Below are 23,914 nucleotides of genomic sequence, written 5' to 3'. Positions count from 1 at the left end.
TAGAGGAGACAGGGTTAAAAGGTGGATATTCTTACAGAGGCCAGTAGAGGGAGCAGAAATGTAATTTCTGGTCAATCTTAAATTACTAATCGACATTGAAGGAAACTAATGCTGATATTACAAAAATGTATACCAAAAGCATTATTCAGGGACCAAAACAAAGGATGCAACTATGTGAAAAAGCTATTACTTTGATTATGTATATCTACAGCTCAAGCCCTTGTTCTATATACTTACACCATAAGTAACTATACACAGAGCAATTGGATTGCACAATGAAAAAATAACTAGGTATGGACAATCCATGCCGCCTATTTATTTCAATTCCAGTGTGTAGTGCAATAGTACATGTATTGTAGTAGAGAAAAAAAATGTGGATGTAATTTCAACATTATTGTCTAAAGTAACAAAATAGTTGGACATATAGCGGGAACACACTTGACCCTATACACATCCCATATTTCCAAACTTACTACAAACATGCATGTAATACACATTTAAATGAAATGTTACTCACTTCACCTTAATTTGCTGGTCCAAACTAGTCCCACGTGTAGAACATGTGTACCTTGTGTTGGTTAATAGCACCAAATTAAGGCCAGAGATAAATCATAATTGGAGGTCTGAACCTATATCCTGTCTGTACCAAATTACTCATAGTAGTGTGTGAGATGACATTCAAATTTTAAACCTTCTGGTATTCTAGTCTTCAGGTGAAATATCCAGTGTGACTCACACTTACAAAACAGCCTAAACGCATCTCCTCCTTTCCTCTGGGTATTTACTTTGTCAATAGCTTGTATATGTATGCACATAGTATGACCTCCATGTGCCTCATTAAAATGTCTTGCTATATTTGTGTCATGGTTTTTAAGCGTATACTGTATGTAGTCTCTAAGACGGTCCCGCAACCACCTTGTTGTGCATCCAACGATCAAATATACCACATTGCACGTGTTACAATTCATAAATGACTTAAGTTTAAAACCCTTGCCATTGTTAGTGGTTCTAAAACTATTCCCCTCCAAAATACTTGGGCCTCTGAGCAAACTCAAAACTCAAAGTGACAAACTCCAAACTGCCCAACCGGAATCCCTCTAAAAGCATGTCTGGGATGGCCTGAATATGCTCTTCATTTATACCTACCTATTAGTAAAAATGTTTGGAAAAAATGTGCATAAGACACATTTCAGCATGCTTTCAAATCACCATCAGAATATGATGAGCATCCAGGATGCTTTCTACTCCATGAGGTTTTGTATAAGTAGCTGCCGGAAAATGACTTCTCTGATGGTGCAGAGTGGTAAAGGGAATGGTAAAGCACTCATTAAAGCGGTAGTATACTAGAAAAAAAAAAAACCCTGCAAGACAAAGGCATAATGAGCATCGCATCGCATACTAGCTCATTATGAAATACTTACCTTAGAACGAAGCCCCGACACGGGCCCCCACACACCTGTGGGAGCTGAAATGATCTCTCGGCGTCTATTCCGGGTTCAGTGGCTCCGGTGCTGTGAGTGGCCGGAGCCACAACGACGTCACTCCCACGCGCATGCATTTTCTGGAGCTTCCCGGCAAGGAACTCTGAAGGTCCCCCCGGACCTTCAGAGCGCATGCGCCACTCACGTCAGTGGCTGCATGCAGTGCAAAAATCTCCTAAACCGTGCAGGTTTAGGAGATATTAATTGTACCTACAGGTAAGCCTTATTATAGGCTTACCTGTAGTTAAAAGTCACAAAAAGCGGTATACTACCACTTTAAAGAGTTTTGCTCAATCTGTTACAAGAATATAGAAATAAGAGCATCTCTCTTTCAGTTTTTTGCTTTATGTAATGTAATGTATATATTCAGGGCTGCTGTTAGAAATCGCGGGACCCCGTAAAGACTACCTGGCAGGCCCCCCCCCCAAGAAAATATTAAAGATATATTTAGCTAAAATTACAACAAAATCACTATTAGCAGACACAAATATAACATAACTCGCATAATTCCTGCTAAATCTAAAAAAAAAAAAAAAAACTATATTACATAGTTACATAGTTACATAGTTGGTGAGGTTGAATAAAGACAAAAGTCCATCCAGTTCAACCTGTGTAGATGTGTGTGGCTGTAATCATCTCTCATACCCCTGAATGTTCTGATCCTTGAGATGTACGTCTAAGAGTCTTTTGAAAGCCACCATACTACCCGCAGAAACCACCTCATGTGGTAGAGAATTCCACAATCTTGTAGCCCTAACAGTAAAGAACCCCCCACGTTGCCTGAGGTTAAAACGCTTCTCCTCTAATCGCATTGTATGCCCCCGAGTTCTCATGCAATCCCTTCGACTGAACAGCTTTTTTTCTAAGCCTAGATCCCCATTTAGATATTTAAAAATTGCTATCATGTCCCCCCTCAGGCGTCTCTTCTCCAGGGAGAATAAATCAAGCGATTGCAGACGCTCCTCATAATCAAGGTCCTCCAATCCCCTAATTAGTTTAGTTGCCCTTCTCTGGACTCTCTCCAGCTCCAACACATCCCTTCTGAGGACTGGTGACCAGAACTGGACCGAATACTCCAGATGAGGTCGGACCAGAGTTTTATAAAGTGGAAGGATTATAGTCTTATCTCTGGAATACATCCCTTTCTTTATGCATGCTAATATTCTGCTAGCCTTGGCAGCTGCCGCTTGACATTGCATGCTGTTGCCTAGTCTATCATCAACCAAGACTCCCAGATCCTTCTCCATTTTTGATTCTCCCAAGGGTTCCCCTCCTAACGTGTATTGTGCTTTTATGTTTCTAGTCCCCAAGTGTAAAACCTTACATTTCTCCACGTTAAACCTCATTTGCCATGTCTTTGCCCACTCCGTTATTTTGTCCAGGTCATTCTGTAGGATATCTGCTTCATGCTGTGCTATTATTGCCCTGCCTAATTTTGTGTCATCTGCAAAAACTGATATTGAACTACTGATCCCGTCCTCCTCAATGCTGTTTATGAATAAATTGAACAAGGTTGGTCCGAGGACTGAGCCTTGGGGGACCCCGCTTACTACCTCAGACCAGTCTGAGTACGCGCTGTTTATTACCACCCTTTGGACACGCCCTTTTAGCCAGTTCCGTATCCAAGAGCAAACCCTGCTGTCGATACCTGCAGACCTTATTTTATAAATTAAGCGCTTATGGGGAACTGTATCAAACGCCTTAGCAAAATCTAGGTACACCACATCCACTGGTCTGCCCCTATCTAGCTCACAGCTCACCTCCTCGTAGAATGTTAAGAGATTGGTTTGACAGGAACGCCCATTTGTAAACCCGTGCTGGTTACTACTGATGATGCTGTTGTCCTTAGCAAACTCTACGATATAGTCCCTTATCATCCCCTCCAGAAGTTTACATACTACTGATGTCAGACTGACAGGCCTATAATTTCCCGGTATATGCCTCTGACCCTTTTTGAATATCGGAATCACATTAGCTTTCCTCCACCCCCCTGGTACATCTCCTGTCCTAATACTGTCCGCAAAGATCAGGAACAGTGGTCTGGATATAACCTTACTGAGTTCCTTGAGTACTCTCGGATGTACGCCATCCGGGCCTGGTGATTTGTTTGTGTTGAGTTTATCCAGCCTTTCCCTGATTTCACCCTCTGTTAGCCATAGTGGCAAGTCCTGTGTATTACTACTAACCATACAGTCATGGTCAGTGTACCCCTCCGATTCCTGTGTAAAGACCGATGAGAAAAAAGCATTCAGCACGGTTGCTTTTTCAGTGTCCTCTGTAACCATCCTCCCATCATTGTTAATTATGTGTGCAATATGCTCTGCCCTAGTTTTTTTGCTGTTGATATACTTAAAGAATTTCTTTGGGTTTTTTTTTGCTATCCTCCGCTATTTGTCTCTCAAAGTCTATTTTAGCCATCTTGATTTTGTGTTTACACTTTCTATTTGCCTCCTTGTATTGGTCGAAAGCCAATACTGTGCCCTCTGATTTATATTTACTGAAGGCCAATTTTTTTCCCCTAATAAGTTTTTTAACGCTCCGGTTTAGCCAGCCAGGTTTGGCTTTGTCCCTTCTAAATTTATTTCCCATAGGAATGCACTGCAAGATGCCTTTGCTTAATATGTTCCTAAAGCATTCCCATTTTTCCTCTGTGGTCAGGGATCCCAGGGTTCGGTCCCAGTTTACCCTTTCCATCAACAAGTACAATTTTGGAAAGTTTGCCCTTCTGAAGTTAAGGGTTCTTATGTTCCCCACTTGCCTTGCTATATTGTTATTTACGCTAAATGTGATCATCCTGTGATCGCCAGAGCCCAGGTTGTCCTGGACTCCTACCTCCGAGATTAGGTCTGGGTCATTAGTGATCAATAGATCCAGGATTGTGTTTTCTCTGGTAGGGGAATCCACCAACTGTGACATGTAATTATCCTGTAAGGTTTCCGTGAATTGACGGCCCTTATGTGAGTGTGTAGTCCCCTCTCCCCAGTCAATGTCGGGATAATTGAAGTCCCCCAATATGATGACTGATCCTAGCTTTGCCACTTTACCCAAAAGTGCTAAAAATTCCAGCGTTACCTCCTCCCCTTGTTTAGGTGGCCTATAGCAAACCCCCACAATTACTTTTCCCTTTTCTCCTTCCCTATGGAGTTCTACCCACACGGATTCTAACTCCATACTCATCCCTTCCGTAATGTCACTCCTCTCTATCACCCTTACATTATTCTTGACGTAGAGACATACCCCTCCCCCTCTTTTTCCTACCCTGTCCTTCCGGTACACTGAATACCCTTGGATATTTGCCAGCCAGTCATGTGAGGGGTCGAACCAAGTCTCCGTTATTCCCACTAGGTCTATGTCCTCCTCATGTACTAACATTTCCAACTCATCCATTTTATTAGCTAGGCTCCTGGCATTAGCATATACTCCTCTTAGTTTTACGGAAGTTAAACGTGATTGGTTATGTTTATTCCTGTTTGGTCCGCGGTTCTCCCGCACAGACCTACCAATAGACGTTGTGGACCTACTGTCGCTGCTGACCCTACAACTGCCTTCAGTCCTTTGCTCCCTCCTAACTGACTCTACTTCTGAGCCCTCCCCCCCGTCTCCTAGTTTAAAAGCTCCTCCAACTTGGTGGCCATCTTTCTCCCCAAAAGAGCTGTACCGCCCCCATTAAGGTGCAGCCCATCCTTACTAAAGAGCCGGTAGCCGACTGAGAAGTCAGCCCAGTTCTCCAGGAACCCAAGCCCCTCCTTCCTACACCAATTCCTCAGCCACTTGTTAAGTTCCCTAATCTCCTTCTGCCTCTCCTGTGTGGCTCGAGGTACAGGCAGTATTTCAGAGAAAACCACCTTGGAGGTCCTTTTCCTCAATCTATTACCTAAGTCCCTGAAATCGTTCTTAAGGATCCTCCACCAACCTTTAACTTTGTCATTAGTGCCCACATGCACCATGACCGCTGGGTCATCCCCAGCCCCGCACAACAATCTGTCTGCCAGATCTGCGATATGCCGAACGCGGGCGCCCGGTAAACAACATACTGTTCGGTTCACGAGATCTTTTTTACAGATTGCCCTCTCTGTCCTCTTGATAATTAAGTCCCCCACTACCACAACCTTTCTAACCTTTCCTGAGTTATGGCCCCCCTTCTTCCTGGAGCCGACCCCCCCCTGGCAGCTGGGGGAGGGCGCATGCTCCAGCACTGCCACCCCTGAGTTGATATCCCCCTCAACCTGCAACTCGGCAAACATGTTGGGGTCTATCAACTCAGGACTGGCCTCCCTGACACTCCTCCCCCTAACATTCCTAACAGTCACCCAGCTGCGTACCTCTGCTGCTTGCGTCTCCTCCATTCCTCCCTCCTCTATGCTGACCCCTGCCAGCGCCTGATGGGTAAAGTCCAAGCTCCTTTCCAGGTTGTAGATGCCACGCAGTCTTGTCACTGTGTTCTTTAGATCCACGATGTGGGCTTCCAGAGCAACAAGTCGCTCACATCTTGTACAGCAGTATTCATCCTCGATTGGATCATCAAGGAACGCATACATGCCGCAAGAAGTGCACTGAGTGGCATCCCCAATCCTGTCGGACATTATTACCCACTACTCTATGGGGATACTGTTAACGACCTGCTCTTCCTTACCTACCCTACCTCTAACTTCACTGGTACTAAACCTGGGGTACTCACCAGTCTCTAATAAACTAACCAGTCGCTAAGATACTTACCAGTTGCAAAGATAGCACAGACGCAAAGATACTCACCAGTCGCAAAGATACTCACCAGTCGCAAAGAATCTCTCCCGCAAGATACTCACCAGTCGCAAGATACTCACCAGTCGCAAAGATACTCACCAGTCGCAAAGATACTCACCAGTCGCAGATACTCACCAGTCGTAAAGAATCTCACCAGTCGCAAAGAATCTCACCAGTCGCAAAGAATCTCACCAGTCGCAGATACTCACCAGTTGCAAATATACTCACCAGTCGCAAATATACTCACCAGTCGCAAGATACTCACCAGTCGGTCAGTCGCAGAGCACCGTCGGTCAGTCGCAGAGCAGTCTGTCAGTCGCAGAGCAGTCTGTCAGTCGCAGAGCAGTCTGTCAGTCGCTGATGGTCGCAAGCAAGGTCAGTCAGTCACAGATCCCTAAGTGGTCAGTCAGTCACAGGTCTGTTAGTCAGTCACAATCCCAAGCACCGTCACACAGGAATAATGACCCAGCTGCAGAGATACTCACCAGTCGCCGCTGCTCCTCCTCCCCTGCTTCCGGGAACACTCGCCTCCTCAATACTGTGCGGTGTCCGTCCTCCACCGCCGTCCACTGCCGCAGCTTTCAGTCCCGGTCCCGCCGCTCTTTGTCCCGGTCCCGCAGCCGCCGCTTACCGTCCCGGTCCCGCAGCCGCCGCTCTCTGTCCTGGTCCCCTGCACCCGCGCCTGCTTCTAGTGACCTAGTGCGGCTCCCCCGTACGTGTCACCCGGCTCTCCTCCACGCTCTCCTCCACACAGCTCTCCTCGCAGCTGCTGCTGCTGCTTGCTCCTCCCAAACTGCTTCCGTGCACTTCCTGTTTCCACCTCCAATGTCCTCCAATGTGTCCTCCAATGTTAAATAAAAAAGAAGATTAGATGAGAAAAATATACAGGCTTGGAGCTCAGTGATCATGGAGACAGAGAGAGAAAAACAAAGTTACAATTTACAAATAAACTCCTGAGCAGAGATAAGTGCTGGGAGGGGGGCCAACACAAGGGAGGGGGATTAGTGAGGGACAACTGTCTCTTTCTCAACAGATAAAAACTGATAGCAGGGAGAGGGACAGATCAGATTCAGGTGCTGGAGGAAGATTTTTGTATTTTTTGTCCATCACTAATCCCCCTCTCTGTGTGGGCCCCCCTGTGTGCTCGGGCCCCCTACAAGAGGGATGGTGGTCCCCCCCTATCAGCGGCCCTGTATATATTTATATTTTTAATTTTTTTCAGATTATTAAAGATAGAAGTATTATAAAAGTTATATATAATGTTTTTTAAATAATCGGAAAAAAAGATTAGGCACAAACTTATAATAAAAAAATGTGCCTTTTAAAAGCACATCCTTGAATCCTTTATGCCGACACAGGCAAATGAAAGGAAATGTTCGCATATGTGTACTAATTCAATAACCTCCATTATTTGATTTCTAGTCCGTGTTAGCAGGAGCTGATGAAGTGTGCTGCAGAAGTCATGCTATCAATAACTTTGAAGGAAATATCCTCGCTAGGTACATAATTTCAGTGAAGAAAAATGCTGTTTCAGTGTCAGGACAATAATAATATGGAATATTCCAACATCCATAGCTGACATTTATCTTACTTACCATAAACACAAAATTATTATAATCTAATAGATGTGAAATGATTCCATTAGAGACAAAGCCCAATTTGCTGAGGAGGGTTCACCTTATCACTAAAGATATCTTATTAAATGGAGCTTTTGGGATGTCTTCATAAAGCTTGTAGATTACTCACAGGAATTCAGTCTTGTCATGGTAACTGTCTTTTACAGGCAGTCCTGAGTTACATACACCTGACTTGCATACGACTCATACTTACAAATGGAGGGGGAAAACAGGAAGTGAGAGGAAATCTACCCCTAGGAAGGGAAATCCACTCCTGTAAGAGTTATCATGGGAAAAGGGTATCTCCACTGAATCCTTGTTTCCACGACAACCCAAACATTTCAAAATCCAATTGTTACACGAACAAAAAGTGAAATAAAATCTTCTGAACAGGAGCACAGGCAGCAAATCAAATATTACAGGGGTGTTAATCCTTCCCCATGCAATCCACAAAAATGTAAATTTAAATATTTAAAAAATGTAAATCTAAAAATTATTTTTTTGGCTGAAGTTACACTTAAAAAAATGTACCTGTTCCAGCTTACATACACAGTCAATTCAATCTTATTTTAACTGGGGGACTGCTTTTACAAGGAATGAGTGGAATTCTCCTGTTTTTTTTGTCCTATGCAACTTTCCATTCAGCTCCCCCTTTATTGGGCCAATTTATTAATATTTTCCCAGTTTTAAGCAGTTGTAAATACTACACAATCAGTAAAGTATTACAGTGTTGCTATGCAGAAAGTTACAGCAGAGAGTTGCTGACAGAAGATTACCCAGGTAGAGCAGCACAGAGAGTCTGCATGGGATTAGTGAAGCAGTATTACATAATGAATCTCCTGCAGTTCATCATACATCATCATGGATCATGATGCACTGATGCAGAGATTGCATGGGGAGTTGACTACTTTATTACTGTTATCAGCAGTTTCATTGCATTTCCCTGTTTGAGGATCTTCTGTCAGCACCTATGTCAGCACCTCTCCTCTGGGGAGCTGTACATAACTATGTTGTAACACTGATGAAAAACGAATTTATGCAGCGCTAGCTCAAATAAAGTGTAAAGTGCTGTGATATAAATACAATATTCAATATTTTATAAAGTGCACACTGTATGATCAAATATACAAAAAAGTGCTATGTGCTAAAAAAATCTCTAAGCAATAACAAGTATTTTGTTTGCGGTTGCGGACCAAAACAAACGTCACTTCCGGTCAGGAACTTCCTGTGTGTGGAACGCACGCCGAGAGCGGCGCCACACGAGTTCCCTGTATATGCCTGAGTTCTATTTATGCTTGTGAGTACCCATCTGAACATTTTTTAGGAATAAAAATTGTTCATACTTACTTCACCATGTATGGCCATTCTTTTGTTTAACGGTGGAAGCGGAAGCTGACCCAAAAAGTTCCAAGGCTACATAGGAGAAGTTCTGGTCCTGTAAAGATCCCGGGCAATGTGCAATAATTTTGAAGGTCTATTATTATCTGCAATCTGGTGAGTGGGGAACCTTGAGGGGCACCATATCACTCTGCAAGCACCTTAATTATTTGGCACTTTGGCACCTTAATTGGATCACTTTAAGGACTCTTTTCAAGCACTGAATATTTATTTGGACTATTTCTAACCACCTATTTTGTTTATTGTGCACTAATATATTTATCTATATATTTATTTGTTATTGCTTAGAGATTTTTTTAGCACATAGCACTTTTTTGTATATTTGATCATACAGTGTGCACTTTATAAAATATTGAATATTGTATTTATATCACAGCACTTTACACTTTATTTGAGCTAGCGCTGCATAAATTCGTTTTTCATCATTTTTCCTAAGACTTTCTTAGTGTCTGCAGCAGCTGCCCATTATTGCATTTATTTTTAAATTTTCACGTTGTGTAGCGCGGGTTTTAATTTTTGTTTTTTCACATATGTTGTAACACTATTGAAAGCTAATAAATTGGGGTAGAGGGACAGACTCTAACTTGAGTAGAAACCTGGCTCCACTAATCAAAGCAGCCTTTACGTCACTGCCATTTTATAATTCAATTTTGAATATATTTATCTGGACAAAAAATATATTATTACAGTTATGAATAATAATTATCATTCTTTCAGTAATTAACGTATTTCCTCTGTGAGACCACCTATAAATAATAAGGGAACCCATACATTTCTGTTGATAACCACCTTATTAAATTTTAATTTCCTGCTGAATTATCCAGAAAAAAATATTTTGAACAGTAGTTCTTGCTTTAGTCCAACTATACCTGCTCTGTACTTTTTCCAAGTTAGTGACTCACAAATGATGGCACCAGACAGGTGAGTTTGGCATTTAGACCCCAAAGATTTTTTAAGGTGATTGGTTATAATGTGAATAGTTTTAGTGACATTTTGTAATAAATGTCCTGTGTCTGGAGCACCAACATTGATTTTCCAACGTAAAAGAAATGTATGCCTTTTCCTGCATCTTCTATACAATACAGAAAATGGCAGATGAAGGCACCAAACCCCATAGGAGATACAAGGATAAAAGCTTATTGATTTTAAAGGTGCGTGATACAAAAATTATAAGAATTCAGACTGTTATCTGAGTGTTATTTCCTGTTATAGTATAAGTGTTATAAATGAGACGGTAAGGCTTATTTTGCACTACGCTGGATCTTTTAAGAGAACAAATAAAAGGTATTGTTAAAATACTTTATAAGGTAATTAACTTTACATAAAGTATATTTACTCTTTTTGCTACTTTGTTTAAATTGTTATTTAACTGGCTACTCATTCACCTTCTATTTGCTACCAGCTGGGAGCACAGATTTCTGAAATGTTGCCTACTTCCTTGCTGTATTTTGTGCTATGCAGATGGAATGTAGTCTAATTGTTTGAAAATAAGTTGCCATATGGTAGAAAGCACAGAAGATTAGTATATTAACACTGGTCCTAATATGTTTTACCATGCTGTTCTTGTATTTATTGAAATTTGCCTTGATATGTCATTCAATAGAAGAAAAATGGTATTGCTGGAACTCAAAATATGTATTTCAGCATATGGTGCCGCAGAATGACGTTCACTTTGTAATTGAATGGCTTTTTGAAGTCTTAACATATTAATGACAGCATTGAGATGTTATCCCTGCAATTAGTTGGGCTAATACTTGCCTTAGGTGGCATTTATAGTACTTTGTTTTATATAATGGGTTTATTTGGATGATTTTGGAAGAGCTCATTTCCATTCTCTCATTGTTATTGCTTTTATTAGTAATATACCCTCCAATTTGCTAGTAGATGGGAACATTGTTCCTGTGGGAAATTGAGGATCTTAAGCTCTTTAGTATTTTATTTTATTTATCTATGTTTATGGAATGTGTATTGTTCATTTTATTTGAGAACTATACCAAATATTACAGCATATCCACATTACTGCTTCACTAACATTAAAATGTTTGGTAATACATATTCAAATATTTATTTGTAAATTGTAAAATTCAGATTACAGTAGTTCTATAAAAAGTTTATCTACAGCAATATATACGCTGAAGGGTCAAGGCCGTCTTGGCCTACACATCACCCTATTGTTTGGCAAATAAAAGCTAGGTACATGAAGGAAAAATGTGACAGCATTAGCTCCTCACATGCATCTTTATATGATCCAGGTCCTACATGTACTGTCTTCCATTTTGGCTGTGGTAAACAGGCATGTCATTCCAATCCACATACCAGAACACAATGACAGATGCCTCTGCAACCTAGCAACAGGCTTTAGCACTGAAACTGGGAACGTCTTTATTTGCACAGCTGCTTTGGGAGGGCTCTAGGAGATATCCTATTGTTGGGTTATAAAATAAAGATTTGTTTCTAACAACATACAGTATGTTGTAAGCCACATTGCAAAGTTAATGTTTGCTATTTCTTTTAAAAATAAATTATTTTTGTTGACTCTATGTGTTACTACATTTAAACTAGCTGTCATAAACATATTTATGTAAAAAAAAAGTTTAATAGTATTAATAGAAATATTTATGAAAAAATAATGACTTGTGTAAGAGATTGCTGCCCAGTCTAATCTCTTTAACCTTTGCATATGGCCTGCATTTTCTTTTTTCCAAATCTGACCTTTGATATGTTGACTGTACACTATTGATAATCAATCATACTAGGAGTCCCCAAATTCCCACATTATTAGTGGTTATTGGTAGCTACTGACTTGCAGTCATACAATCACCACCCATTTTCTTGTGTGCTTGACTGATCCAGTGTTCACTTCTCCATTCTCATAAACTTTACCATAAATAACAAATCTGACAAAATAATTATTTTAACTGGATTGAATTTTTTATTGAGAATCAGCCACAGCTTTATGCAACATATAATTAATAAACAAGTGAATAAAAGAACATGACCAAGTCCACAATCCATTTTACAATGCTGAGTGGCATATCTTAAACTCTCATTTGCAGCCAGTTTCTATATTTTTATTTTTTATCAATACAGGCCCAACCACCAAGTTTAGGCTCAAAGGCTTACTTGAGCTTCCTTCCACCAGTTCTATTGATGACCTAACAAAGTACAGCAAATGGCCCAGCGTAATATTGCACCGTCTCTAGTGATGGGCTTTGTACTATCTACATCAGCTGCCTACTACCTCAGCCCACAACACAGATATCCACCCTATTTGTATTAAATACAGCCAAAACATGTTTTTATAGATATTCAAACCCTGCATAGAACCCTGCACCCTGCATAGAAACACTAAATTCTTATAACAAGGGCGGGAGGGCACTTGTTCTCTCTCTTAAAAACAGACAGACTGAGGGGTATTACGAAACGTCCTGCATAACAATGTGCCTTAAAATCACTCCCTTTCTCTTTCCTTCCAATAGACTAGTGACTTTTGCATATGTCACCCCCATTAGTCTCCTAAACCCTTAATCCCAAACAAACAACATATTTGCTTGGAAGTCAACAGAGCTCCCTGCCATATACTAGGCTCTGGGGCAACTGCACTTTCAAACATGCACAGTCCATTTGCCTTAAGTAAATCAATCCTAAAATCTAGCAGTTTGGGTGAAAGGAAATACATACATTACCATGAAAAAAAATGTGAATATTACAATAAAATATATACGCATAGTAGGAAAGAAATAAAATTCTGCTTGGCCGCTCGTCCAAATCGAAGCAATGATGAAGAGCTGATTTAGAGCTAAACACATTAGCTGTGGACGTTGCATTCACTTGCTTTGTTTTGTGGAAATATGCTTTTATGAAGATGTGCAGCCAACCATAACATTTTTTCTTTCCTACGAAATATGCTGCGAACAGGGCCTGCACCTTATAGTGTGACAGGGGAGGTGGAACAGGAATCTGACCTGGAGAGGTGTTTTGTTTTCTTATGTATGTATAGTATTTATAAAGACATCTGGACAACCCAAGCAAGCCTTATTTACAATGCCATCACTGTCTTTGTTCTTGTAGAATTCTCAGTTTCGTTAACAAAATATTAAGTACATTTTATAAGTAAAAAAAAAAAATATTTTTTACCCTAGACCTCATGTTATGTTGCTTTTAAAAAATTCAGGCCTTGATAAATATTAGGTTTAAGGACATGGGACGTTTTTATTATAAATGTTACATTTGTGTCATTAATGCATGGGAGAGGCAGACATATTTTTTAATGAAGGTGGAATTTAAAATAATCCAGTTTCTTATTTTTAAAGGAACTCACTTAAGTTTAAGCATATTGTCAAAACATAGAACATTTAAAACAGAGGTGTTCTTTTTCACTTCTCATTATACTAACTCCTTTTTACTTTGCATGGCTTCTAGCATGAATGAATATGTGCACAGCAAGTTATATAAATGTTTAATATCTTTTTTTGTATGGGTGGCAGCACTTCCACATGTATGTTTTGGAATTTTGTAAAAACCTTGTTCACAGTTTGATATTTCATTTCATTTACCGAGTAATGGCGGCGATTTGCAATTTTTTTTGCGGTACTGCGACATTGCGGCGGACAGATCGGACCCTTGACTGACATTTTTGACACTTTTGGAGGTACCAGTGACATTACTGCAGTAATCAGTGCTATACATATGCACTGTTACTGTAAAATGACACTGGCAGGGAAGGGGTTAACTGTATTGGAGAGGGAGGGGTTAAGTGTGTCCTAGGGGCGTGTTTCTAACTGTAGTGGGACAGGTCTCCTATTGTAAAAACAGAGATCAACGGTTCTACATAGTAGAACCGTCTGATCTCCATTTTTACACAGGGGAGAATGACAGGCGGCTTGTTTACATAAGCCGCCCGCCTTTCTCCCGCTCTACCGATGATCGTAGTGTGACCTGATGTCCGCTCGCCCGCTATTGGCTCAAAACCCGGTGACAGGCTAGCGACGTAGATCTACGTCACTCTGCCTGGCCGGGGCTGACTGCTGCAGTAAATATACTGTGCGCAGTCGGCAAGCGGTTAATATGCACTACTGAAGTCGCTCCGACTGCAGAAAAGGTTCCTGTACTACTTCAAGGCGACCTCTATCTGACTTGTGCACATAGACTGCAATGGGAGTCGCCTCTAAGTCGGATTCTTATCTATTTTCAAGCGACTTGTTATCAGACTTTCCAGGAAGAAGAAAAAGATTAGCCAGGCATTCCCCACAGACAAAGTCGCCTATCTTACAAGTCTCTCACAAGTCTCTCACAAGTCTCTCACAAGTCTCTTACAAGTCTCTTACAAGTCTCTTACAAGTCTCTAAACAAGTCTCTTCAAAGTCAAACTAAAAAGTCGCTCCTTCATGGGCCGACTTTCTGGTCGTGGTAGTGTGAACCCGGCTCTTAAAGTTCTATTTTTTTAACTACATTATCCTCTCATTTGCCCACATACTTCTCATTCTACCTATTTACTTTATTATTTCCTTCCTCGTCTTGTCCTTCCCCTCTTGTTCTTTCTGTTTCTGCACCTTCTCCTTTATTATAAATATTTGTAACTTGCAACATCTTAGTTTCTATGCATTCTATATTGTATGTTATTAGATAAGCTCTCATTGAAACTTCTTGGTAAAACATTTTTGTCTTGTCTCTTTAGTCAATGTGCAGATGGCTCCTTCCAGCGTGCTTAGATTTTGTTGAAAAAAGGTGTAAATTTGTAATAAAGACTTCTCCTATGCATTTTACTATGTCAATGCTGAAGATCTATGAAAGTTTACTGGTAAACATAAGGTAAGAAACTAAAATGTATGTTTTATTATACAATATACAATATCACACTTTCAATGCCAATTACTAAGTCATGCAACACTGTATTCAAATTAAATTTGTAAAATTTTTCTTTTTTCTTTTTCTTTTTAGACAGAGATTTTTTTGCTTCAGTTATAACCTTTTGCATATAAATATTATTTTTTCATATATTTAGGCCAAAATGTATTCTGCTACATTTCTTTTGTAACAAAAATAACCCAAATCAGGTTATATTATTTAGTATATGTGAAAGTTATAGAAGTCTACAAACTATGGCATACAGTACAGAACAAAAGTTTTAGGCAGGTGTGAAAAAATGTTGTATACTAGGAATGCTTTCAAAAATTTATATTTTAATTCTTTATTTTTATCACTTTACAAAATGCAAAGTGCTTGAACAGAAGGAAAATCTAAATAAAATCAATATTTGGTGTGATCACCCTTTGCCTTCAAAACAGCATCAATTCTTCCAGGTACACTTGCACACGGTTTTTGAAGGATCTCAACATCTTGGTTGTTCCAAACGTCAGCCTACAACCACAGATCTTTCTGTGGATGTAGGCTGCCTCAAATCCTCCTGTCTCTTCGTGTAATCCCAGACAGGCCAATGATGATGAGATTAGGGCTCTGTAGGGGCCAAACCTGCACTTCCAGGACTCTTTGTTATTTTTTATTCTGTAGATAGTTCTAAATGGCTTTATGTTTGGGGTCGTTGTCCTGCTGCAAAATAAATTTGGGCCCAATCACTTGCCTCCTTGATGGTATTGCATGATGGATACATTTCTGCTTGTTTTTCTCAGCATTGAGGACACCATTGATTCTGACCAAATCTCTAACTCCATTTTCAGAAATGCAGCCCCAAACTTGCAAGGAACCTCCACCATGCTTCACTGTTTACATACTATGACCAGAGCAGTACCCTTTACTAGTCTGGGGAGGTGATCAGGATTTTTTTCATTATGATTGCCTATTACAATGATAATTTGATCGCCGTTATAAGCAATCGTTTTTATGAATGGCATCCATTCATGTGACATTGTGTACCATTGTGATTGTCCACAGCTATCCCATAGTACCAGTCCACTGTGATTGGTCCCTGTATCAGGTTATCACTGTGAACAATCACAGAGATTACAACAGTACACAATGAATGGCTATGAATGAAAGCCATTGTGTACTATTGTGATTGGTCACAGTGATCACATGGTATCAGGGTCTTCCACTGTGTCCATTGTTGTTTAAGAATCAAAATTGAAAACCCAGTATGCATGCCTTGATTTTTGTAGTCTTATGATATATTATATAATAAAACAACAAGCAAAAAATAAAAAAAATAAAAATAACAGATGAAGGAGGTTCATGGTGTACTGTTATTATTTTATTTGTGAACAAACCACGTGACTTTCATAAAATAAACATTTTCTCAACCTTAATAGGATAAACAAGCCAGTTTGCAACATCCAAAGTATAAAAGCCAAATTGCCATTAACCATTTGAAATGTTAACCAAGCTTTAATTTGGTAACTTTCACCTAATGTACTTATTTAAATAACATAGAATAATCTTAAACTCCTTTGTAAAATGATTTTATGGTATCCCAATAGAATAAGATTGTTAGAGCTGTTTTTGTCACCAAACTTTTCTTGTATCACTTTAAATAGCGTGGCATTGATATACATTACAGCCACTGTAGAAGTTTTTTTTTCATTTTCAACTTTTATTTTTTGATTGTACGCTAGCTGGATAAAATGCCTTCTCAGTTAGTAATGAAATATAACTTGTCATTTGAGAACACATTCACCATCCAAATTAGATGCACTATCATGCGTTTTCCTGCATTAGTCTCCAATGCAGAAAAAGTGTAATGTATAGTGGAATTCATTAAAACTTTAACGGCAATTTTATGGTGCTAGTTTCCTTAAAACAAGAAGCAGGTGCAGTGCTCACTGCAGGGAACTCAGATTACAGGGCCTTGGAGGCTGTTACACTAGTGCTCAGGCTCGTAGTGTCCTCCACTTACTGATAAATGATATGAAACCACAAGGCATCGCCAACTCAGAAATCTGTTATTCAAATCTTTATTGGCTTCATAGCAGTGACATAAAACTTGTTTCGGTGAAAGCCTTAATCATGGCTGAAAATACACAGAAACATCAGGACATACAGTATATACATACTTATTACATAGACAAATACATGTATACCGGTTAAGCAAAACCAAGATCTAATTGATGGACAAGGAGAGCGAGTTTGGGCATGGACAAAGGAAATATTCACCTCTAAAGATACACATAAGTAACAGACTTAAATGTCAAAAGAACTGCAGGAGTTGTGTCACCAAAGATGTCATAGGGCTCACCTTCATCTAAAATATAAAATATAAAAAGAATGTATTATAGTAGAATGTAGAAAAATAATAACAGTACTCATATTGTGAAATAGTACAAAGTGAAGATGAGCTACAATGTTGATCACAATAAGAAAGCATCAATCCTAGAAATGACATAGTGGGGGCAAGCAATAAGTAGAAAATAATTACAAAATAGATAATACCTACAAGACTATCCTATTTCTCTCTGTGGCAGACATCACCTCTAAGAGGGGATTTTTAACCCTCTCTATGCCACTGAAAATAAACAAGCTCATATTAACAGTGCATATGTTTTTGAAAGGTTTGGAGATATTAGACAAATTCTTATCACTATTATGGGCAGTACCATTATAGTGTTCGCCTATCCTCTCTCAAAAGGATCTTGAGGTACAACCTATATATTGTAATGCACACAAAGTGCATTCAATCATATATACAACATTCTTGGTGCCACAATTATTTAGATCATGGATGGAATAATCTATACCGGTGGACCAGGAAGTTATGGTTCTATGTGTTTGCTTTTAACACACAACAAGTATTGCTATGTTGACGCAAAGCTTCAGCTCTATAGTTCTTAGTGGTGACAATGACCACCACTCCACCCTTATCAGAGTGTCTAGATTTTCCCCATCATTGGCCAACCTGTATATGGGTTGGTGAGAGGAACGATTTTTGTTCTCCCACCCCAGTCCATATGCATGGGACATCAAATGGTATGGCAGGTATCTTGATGATCTGATACTTGCTTCAAACAACACAGAAAAAGTTTCTAAGTATAAAAACGTATGCGCTGCTATGTGCAAAAATGTGTAGTGTTGTGATCAATTAGGGAATTAGAAGCAGTCCTAATGTCTATACTAGTAATATAAGGGCAGAGAAGAAAAAAGAACAGCTGCAACCATTAAAATAGTGACTTTCAACACTAAAACAAAACAATGTATAGAAAAATGGTGCGCTTGTTCACAAAAAAATGCTGCTTGAAACAATTCATACAATGTAGCAATCAATCGTGTAGCAAAATACTCATATAATTAAACAATTAAAACAGTGTAAAAAAAATAATAAGAAAATTTAATTTGAATAAAAAACATAAGTCCAAAAAAGATTTTCATAAGTCCAATAACAACGTGCATGTGTTTAATCCACAATGTCAAGCTTGTAATTAGGGTTGAGCGAACACCTAGATGTCCGTGTTCGACGGGTTCGGCCGAACTTTAAAAAAAAGTCCGGGTCCGTGTCCCGGACTTTTACCGAACTTTTCCCGGACACCGAACCCCATTGAAGTCAATGGGGACCCGAACTTTAAGGCACTAAAATGGCTCTAAAACACCAAAGGAAAGGGCTAGAGTGCTGCAAATGGCAGCAAAACGTAATTAAGAGCATGGCAAGTGCTCTGCAAACAAATGTGGATAGGGAAATAACTTAAAACAACAAAAAAAAAACAGAAAAATAAAACAATGTTCTTCTTCATCTCTGAAGGACGAGGCCCATATGGAGTAGGAGGGAGGTTGAGGTGGTGGTGGATGTGGCGGTGACATAGGCGTGCGCACAGGGTGTGCTGGGTGTGCCTGGGCACACCCTAATCACCTAGGGCACATAGCATTGCCAGTGAGGAGATGGGAAAGATCTCCCTGGGACCTGCTCTGCTCTATTTCTCCTTGCCTACAGGTACATGGCCCCGATACATTACTCTCCCTGCTGGCAAACACATGCATGTGTATTTCAACTTTGGGGTGCACACCTTAATGCAATAGGCTGCGCACACCTATGGGCGGTGTAGGTGGAAGCGGCGGTGGAGGAGGACCAGGGCCGGATTAACAGCATCATGGGCTTGGTGCTGAGGATTTTGAAGGGCCTTAAGGGCCGTGCCTTGCCATGCACCCAGAGGAGGAAGGGTGCAGCCATGCATGCCTAATTCAACATGGGATGCTGTCTCTGAAGCCCATAAACACATCCATGCATCGCCAACTGTCCCTCCTTGTCCGGCCTTCACGCTGTGTGGGGAGGTTCTGAGGGTGCTGCCTGGGGAAGCGAGCATAGAAGCCAGACTTCTGTGTTTACAAGTGACAGAAGAGCGGTAACAGTGAATATGGCCAACCCGGGGCCTATATAAAAGGTAGGGGCCTGGAGCTGCAGCTCCAATAGCCCCTACATTAATCTGGCCCTGAGGAGGAGGACGAGGTAGCCAACACTGCTTCTTTTCAAAAATTTTAAATGAGGGTACACCCCAAAAGAGTGAGAAAGAGCAAAAATGGAACAATGGGTGGGTAAGGTCGGTATCCATTGCTATTCTGCATAAGGTACGGAAAAGTCCCGTGGGATCCATGCCTGGTTCATTTTAATGAACGTGAGCTTGTCCACATTGTCTCTGGACAGGCGGCTGCGCTTGTCTGTTATAACGCCCCCAGCCGTGCTAAATACCCGTTCAGATAATACACTGGCTGCAGGGCACGCCAGCACCTCCAAGGCGTAAAGGGCAAGCTCAAGCCATGTGCCCAATTTGGAGACCCAGAAGTTGAAGGGGGCAGACCCGTCATTCACTACATGTAGGCGTGTGCACACATACTGCTCCACCATGTTGGTAAAATGCTGCCTCCTGCTAAGACGTTCCATCTGAGCTGCTGGTGCTGCTGTTTGTTGTGGCGTGCTGACAAAGCTTTTCCACATTTCGGCCATGCTAACCCTGCCTTCTGAGGTGCTGGCGGTGCCCTGGTTGCGTTGGCGACCTCCTCCTCCTCCTCCTCTGCCTTGTGCTTCCACTGTGGCCCCGCTGTCAGATGGGAATGCCAGCAGCATGGCGTCTACCAGCGTGCGCTTGTACTCGCGCATCTTGCGATCGCGCTCCAGTGAGTGAATTAAGGACGGTACGTTGTCCTTGTAACGGGGATCCAGCAGCGTGGCCACCCAGTAATCAGCACAAGTTAGAATGTGGGCAACTCGGCGGTCGTTGTGGAGACACTGCAGCATGTAATCGCTCATGTGTGCCAGGCTGCCCAGAGGCAACGAAAGGCTGTCCTCTGTGGGAGGTGTATCGTCCGTGTCCTCTGTATCCCCCCAGCCACGCACCAGTGATGGCCATGAGCTGGCCTGGGTGCCACCCTGCTGTGAACATGGTTCCATCTCCTCTTCCAGCTCCTCCTCCTCCTCATCCTCCTCATCCTCCAGAACTGTGCCCCTGCTGGACAATTGCGTCCCTGGCGTTTGCGTGTGCAGGAACCCACCCTCGGAGCCCCTTGCGAATGACTGCCCTGAAAGCCTTGGAAATGTTACCTCTTCATCCTCCTCCTCCTCCTCATCCTGTGCCACATCCTCTTCCATCATCGCCCGAATTGTTTTTTCAAGGAGGCATAGAAGTGGGATAGTTAAGCTGAGAACGGCGTCATTGCCACTGGCCATGTTGGTGGAGTACTCAAAACAGCGCAACAAGGCACACAGGTCTCGCATGGAGGCCCAGTTAAATTAAATAGCGGAATAGAAAATATGATCCAAAAAAAGTGTATGTATATCACACGTACACAACCACACTGGGCCCCAATTACTATTGTTTGTACCCCTAAAAGGCTAGATGAGGAGTAGGGGGAGTATGGAACAGGCAGCACCCTCAAACCTTCAGAAGTATGAGATGAACCCCAACAACTTGGAAAGGTGGATCTCTCTCACACGTACCGACACAGACTATCCCGCAATTCAATTGATCCTCAAAGGTTTTTATTGAATAGCGGAATAGGAAATATGATCAAAAAAAGTGTATGTATCTCGCACGTACACAACCACACTAGGCCCCAATTACTATTGTTTGTACCCCTAAAAGGCTAGATGAGGAGTAGGGGGGGTATGGAACAGGCAGCACCCTCAAACCTTCAGAAGTATGAGATGAACCCCAACAACTTGGAAAGGTGGATCTCTCTCACACGTACCGACACAGACTATCCCCCAATTTAACTGATCCCCAAAGGTTTTTGATTAAATAGCGGAATAGAAAATATGATCCCAAAAAAGTGTATGTATATCACACGTACACAACCACACTGGGCCCCAATTACTATTGTTTGTACCCCTAAAAGGCTAGATGAGGAGTAGGGGGAGTATGGAACAGGCAGCACCCTCAAACCTTCAGAAGTATGAGATGAACCCCAACAACTTGGAAAGGTGGATCTCTCTCACATGTACCAACACAGACTATCCCCCAATTTAACTGATCCCCAAAGGTTTTTGATTAAATAGCGGAATAGAAAATATGATCCAAAAAAAGTGTATGTATATCACACGTACACAACCACACTAGGCCCCAATTACTATTGTTTGTACCCCTAAAAGGCTAGATGAGGAGTAGGGGGAGTATGGAACAGGCAGCACCCTCAAACCTTCAGAAGTATGAGATGAACCCCAACAACTTGGAAAGGTGGATCTCTCTCACACGTACCGACACAGACTATCCCGCAATTCAATTGATCCTCAAAGGTTTTTATTGAATAGCGGAATAGGAAATATGATCAAAAAAAGTGTATGTATCTCGCACGTACACAACCACACTAGGCCCCAATTACTATTGTTTGTACCCCTAAAAGGCTAGATGAGGAGTAGGGGGGGGTATGGAACAGGCAGCACCCTCAAACCTTCAGAAGTATGAGATGAACCCCAACAACTTGGAAAGGTGGATCTCTCTCACATGTACCAACACAGACTATCCCCCAATTTAACTGATCCCCAAAGGTTTTTGATTAAATAGCGGAATAGAAAATATGATCCAAAAAAAGTGTATGTATATCACACGTACACAACCACACTAGGCCCCAATTACTATTGTTTGTACCCCTAAAAGGCTAGATGAGGAGTAGGGGGAGTATGGAACAGGCAGCACCCTCAAACCTTCAGAAGTATGAGATGAACCCCAACAACTTGGAAAGGTGGATCTCTCTCACACGTACCGACACAGACTATCCCGCAATTCAATTGATCCTCAAAGGTTTTTATTGAATAGCGGAATAGGAAATATGATCAAAAAAAGTGTATGTATCTCGCACGTACACAACCACACTAGGCCCCAATTACTATTGTTTGTACCCCTAAAAGGCTAGATGAGGAGTAGGGGGGGTATGGAACAGGCAGCACCCTCAAACCTTCAGAAGTATGAGATGAACCCCAACAACTTGGAAAGGTGGATCTCTCTCACACGTACCGACACAGACTATCCCCCAATTTAACTGATCCCCAAAGGTTTTTGATTAAATAGCGGAATAGAAAATATGATCCCAAAAAAGTGTATGTATATCACACGTACACAACCACACTGGGCCCCAATTACTATTGTTTGTACCCCTAAAAGGCTAGATGAGGAGTAGGGGGAGTATGGAACAGGCAGCACCCTCAAACCTTCAGAAGTATGAGATGAACCCCAACAACTTGGAAAGGTGGATCTCTCTCACACGTACCAACACAGACTATCCCCCAATTTAACTGATCCCCAAAGGTTTTTGATTAAATAGCGGAATAGAAAATATGATCCAAAAAAAGTGTATGTATATCACACGTACACAACCACACTAGGCCCCAATTACTATTGTTTGTACCCCTAAAAGGCTAGGAGTAGGGGGAGTATGGAACAGGCAGCACCCTCAAACCTTCAGAAGTATGAGATGAACCCCAACAACTTGGAAAGGTGGATCTCTCTCACACGTACCAACACAGACTATCCCCCAATTTAACTGATCCCCAAAGGTTTTTGATTAAATAGCGGAATAGAAAATATGATCCAAAAAAAGTGTATGTATATCACACGTACACAACCACACTAGGCCCCAATTACTATTGTTTGTACCCCTAAAAGGCTAGGAGTAGGGGGAGTATGGAACAGGCAGCACCCTCAAACCTTCAGAAGTATGAGATGAACCCCAACAACTTGGAAAGGTGGATCTCTCTCACACGTACCAACACAGACTATCCCCCAATTTAACTGATCCCCAAAGGTTTTTGATTAAATAGCGGAATAGAAAATATGATCCAAAAAAAGTGTATGTATATCACACGTACACAACCACACTAGGCCCCAATTACTATTGTTTGTACCCCTAAAAGGCTAGGAGTAGGGGGAGTATGGAACAGGCAGCACCCTCAAACCTTCAGAAGTATGAGATGAACCCCAACAACTTGGAAAGGTGGATCTCTCTCACACGTACCAACACAGACTATCCCCCAATTTAACTGATCCCCAAAGGTTTTTGATTAAATAGCGGAATAGAAAATATGATCCCAAAAAAGTGTATGTATATCACACGTACACAACCACACTAGGCCCCAATTACTATTGTTTGTACCCCTAAAAGGCTAGGAGTAGGGGGAGTATGGAACAGGCAGCACCCTCAAACCTTCAGAAGTATGAGATGAACCCCAACAACTTGGAAAGGTGGATCTCTCTCACACGTACCAACACAGACTATCCCCCAATTTAACTGATCCCCAAAGGTTTTTGATTA

At 41.3% G+C, this 23,914-nt stretch overlaps 1 protein-coding gene across 1 annotated transcript in view; it reads left to right on the top strand.

Annotated features, from left to right (window-relative positions):
- The window catches only part of LOC309552619 (dynein axonemal heavy chain 3-like), a 1,537,563-nt gene that overhangs the window by 421,949 nt on the left and 1,091,700 nt on the right, over positions 1-23,914 (top strand). The window contains exon 14 of the mRNA XM_082253560.1: positions 14,916-15,049. Coding sequence (XP_082109686.1) covers positions 14,916-15,049 — 134 coding nt within the window. The remainder of the gene's footprint in view (positions 1-14,915; positions 15,050-23,914) is intronic.

This window comes from Pelophylax lessonae (assembly GCF_965119305.1).
Source record: "Pelophylax lessonae genome assembly, chromosome: 4".
NCBI lineage: Eukaryota > Metazoa > Chordata > Amphibia > Anura > Ranidae > Pelophylax > Pelophylax lessonae.
The sequence above is the reverse complement of the archived record's forward strand: the minus strand, read 5'-3'. Positions and strand labels throughout refer to the sequence as shown.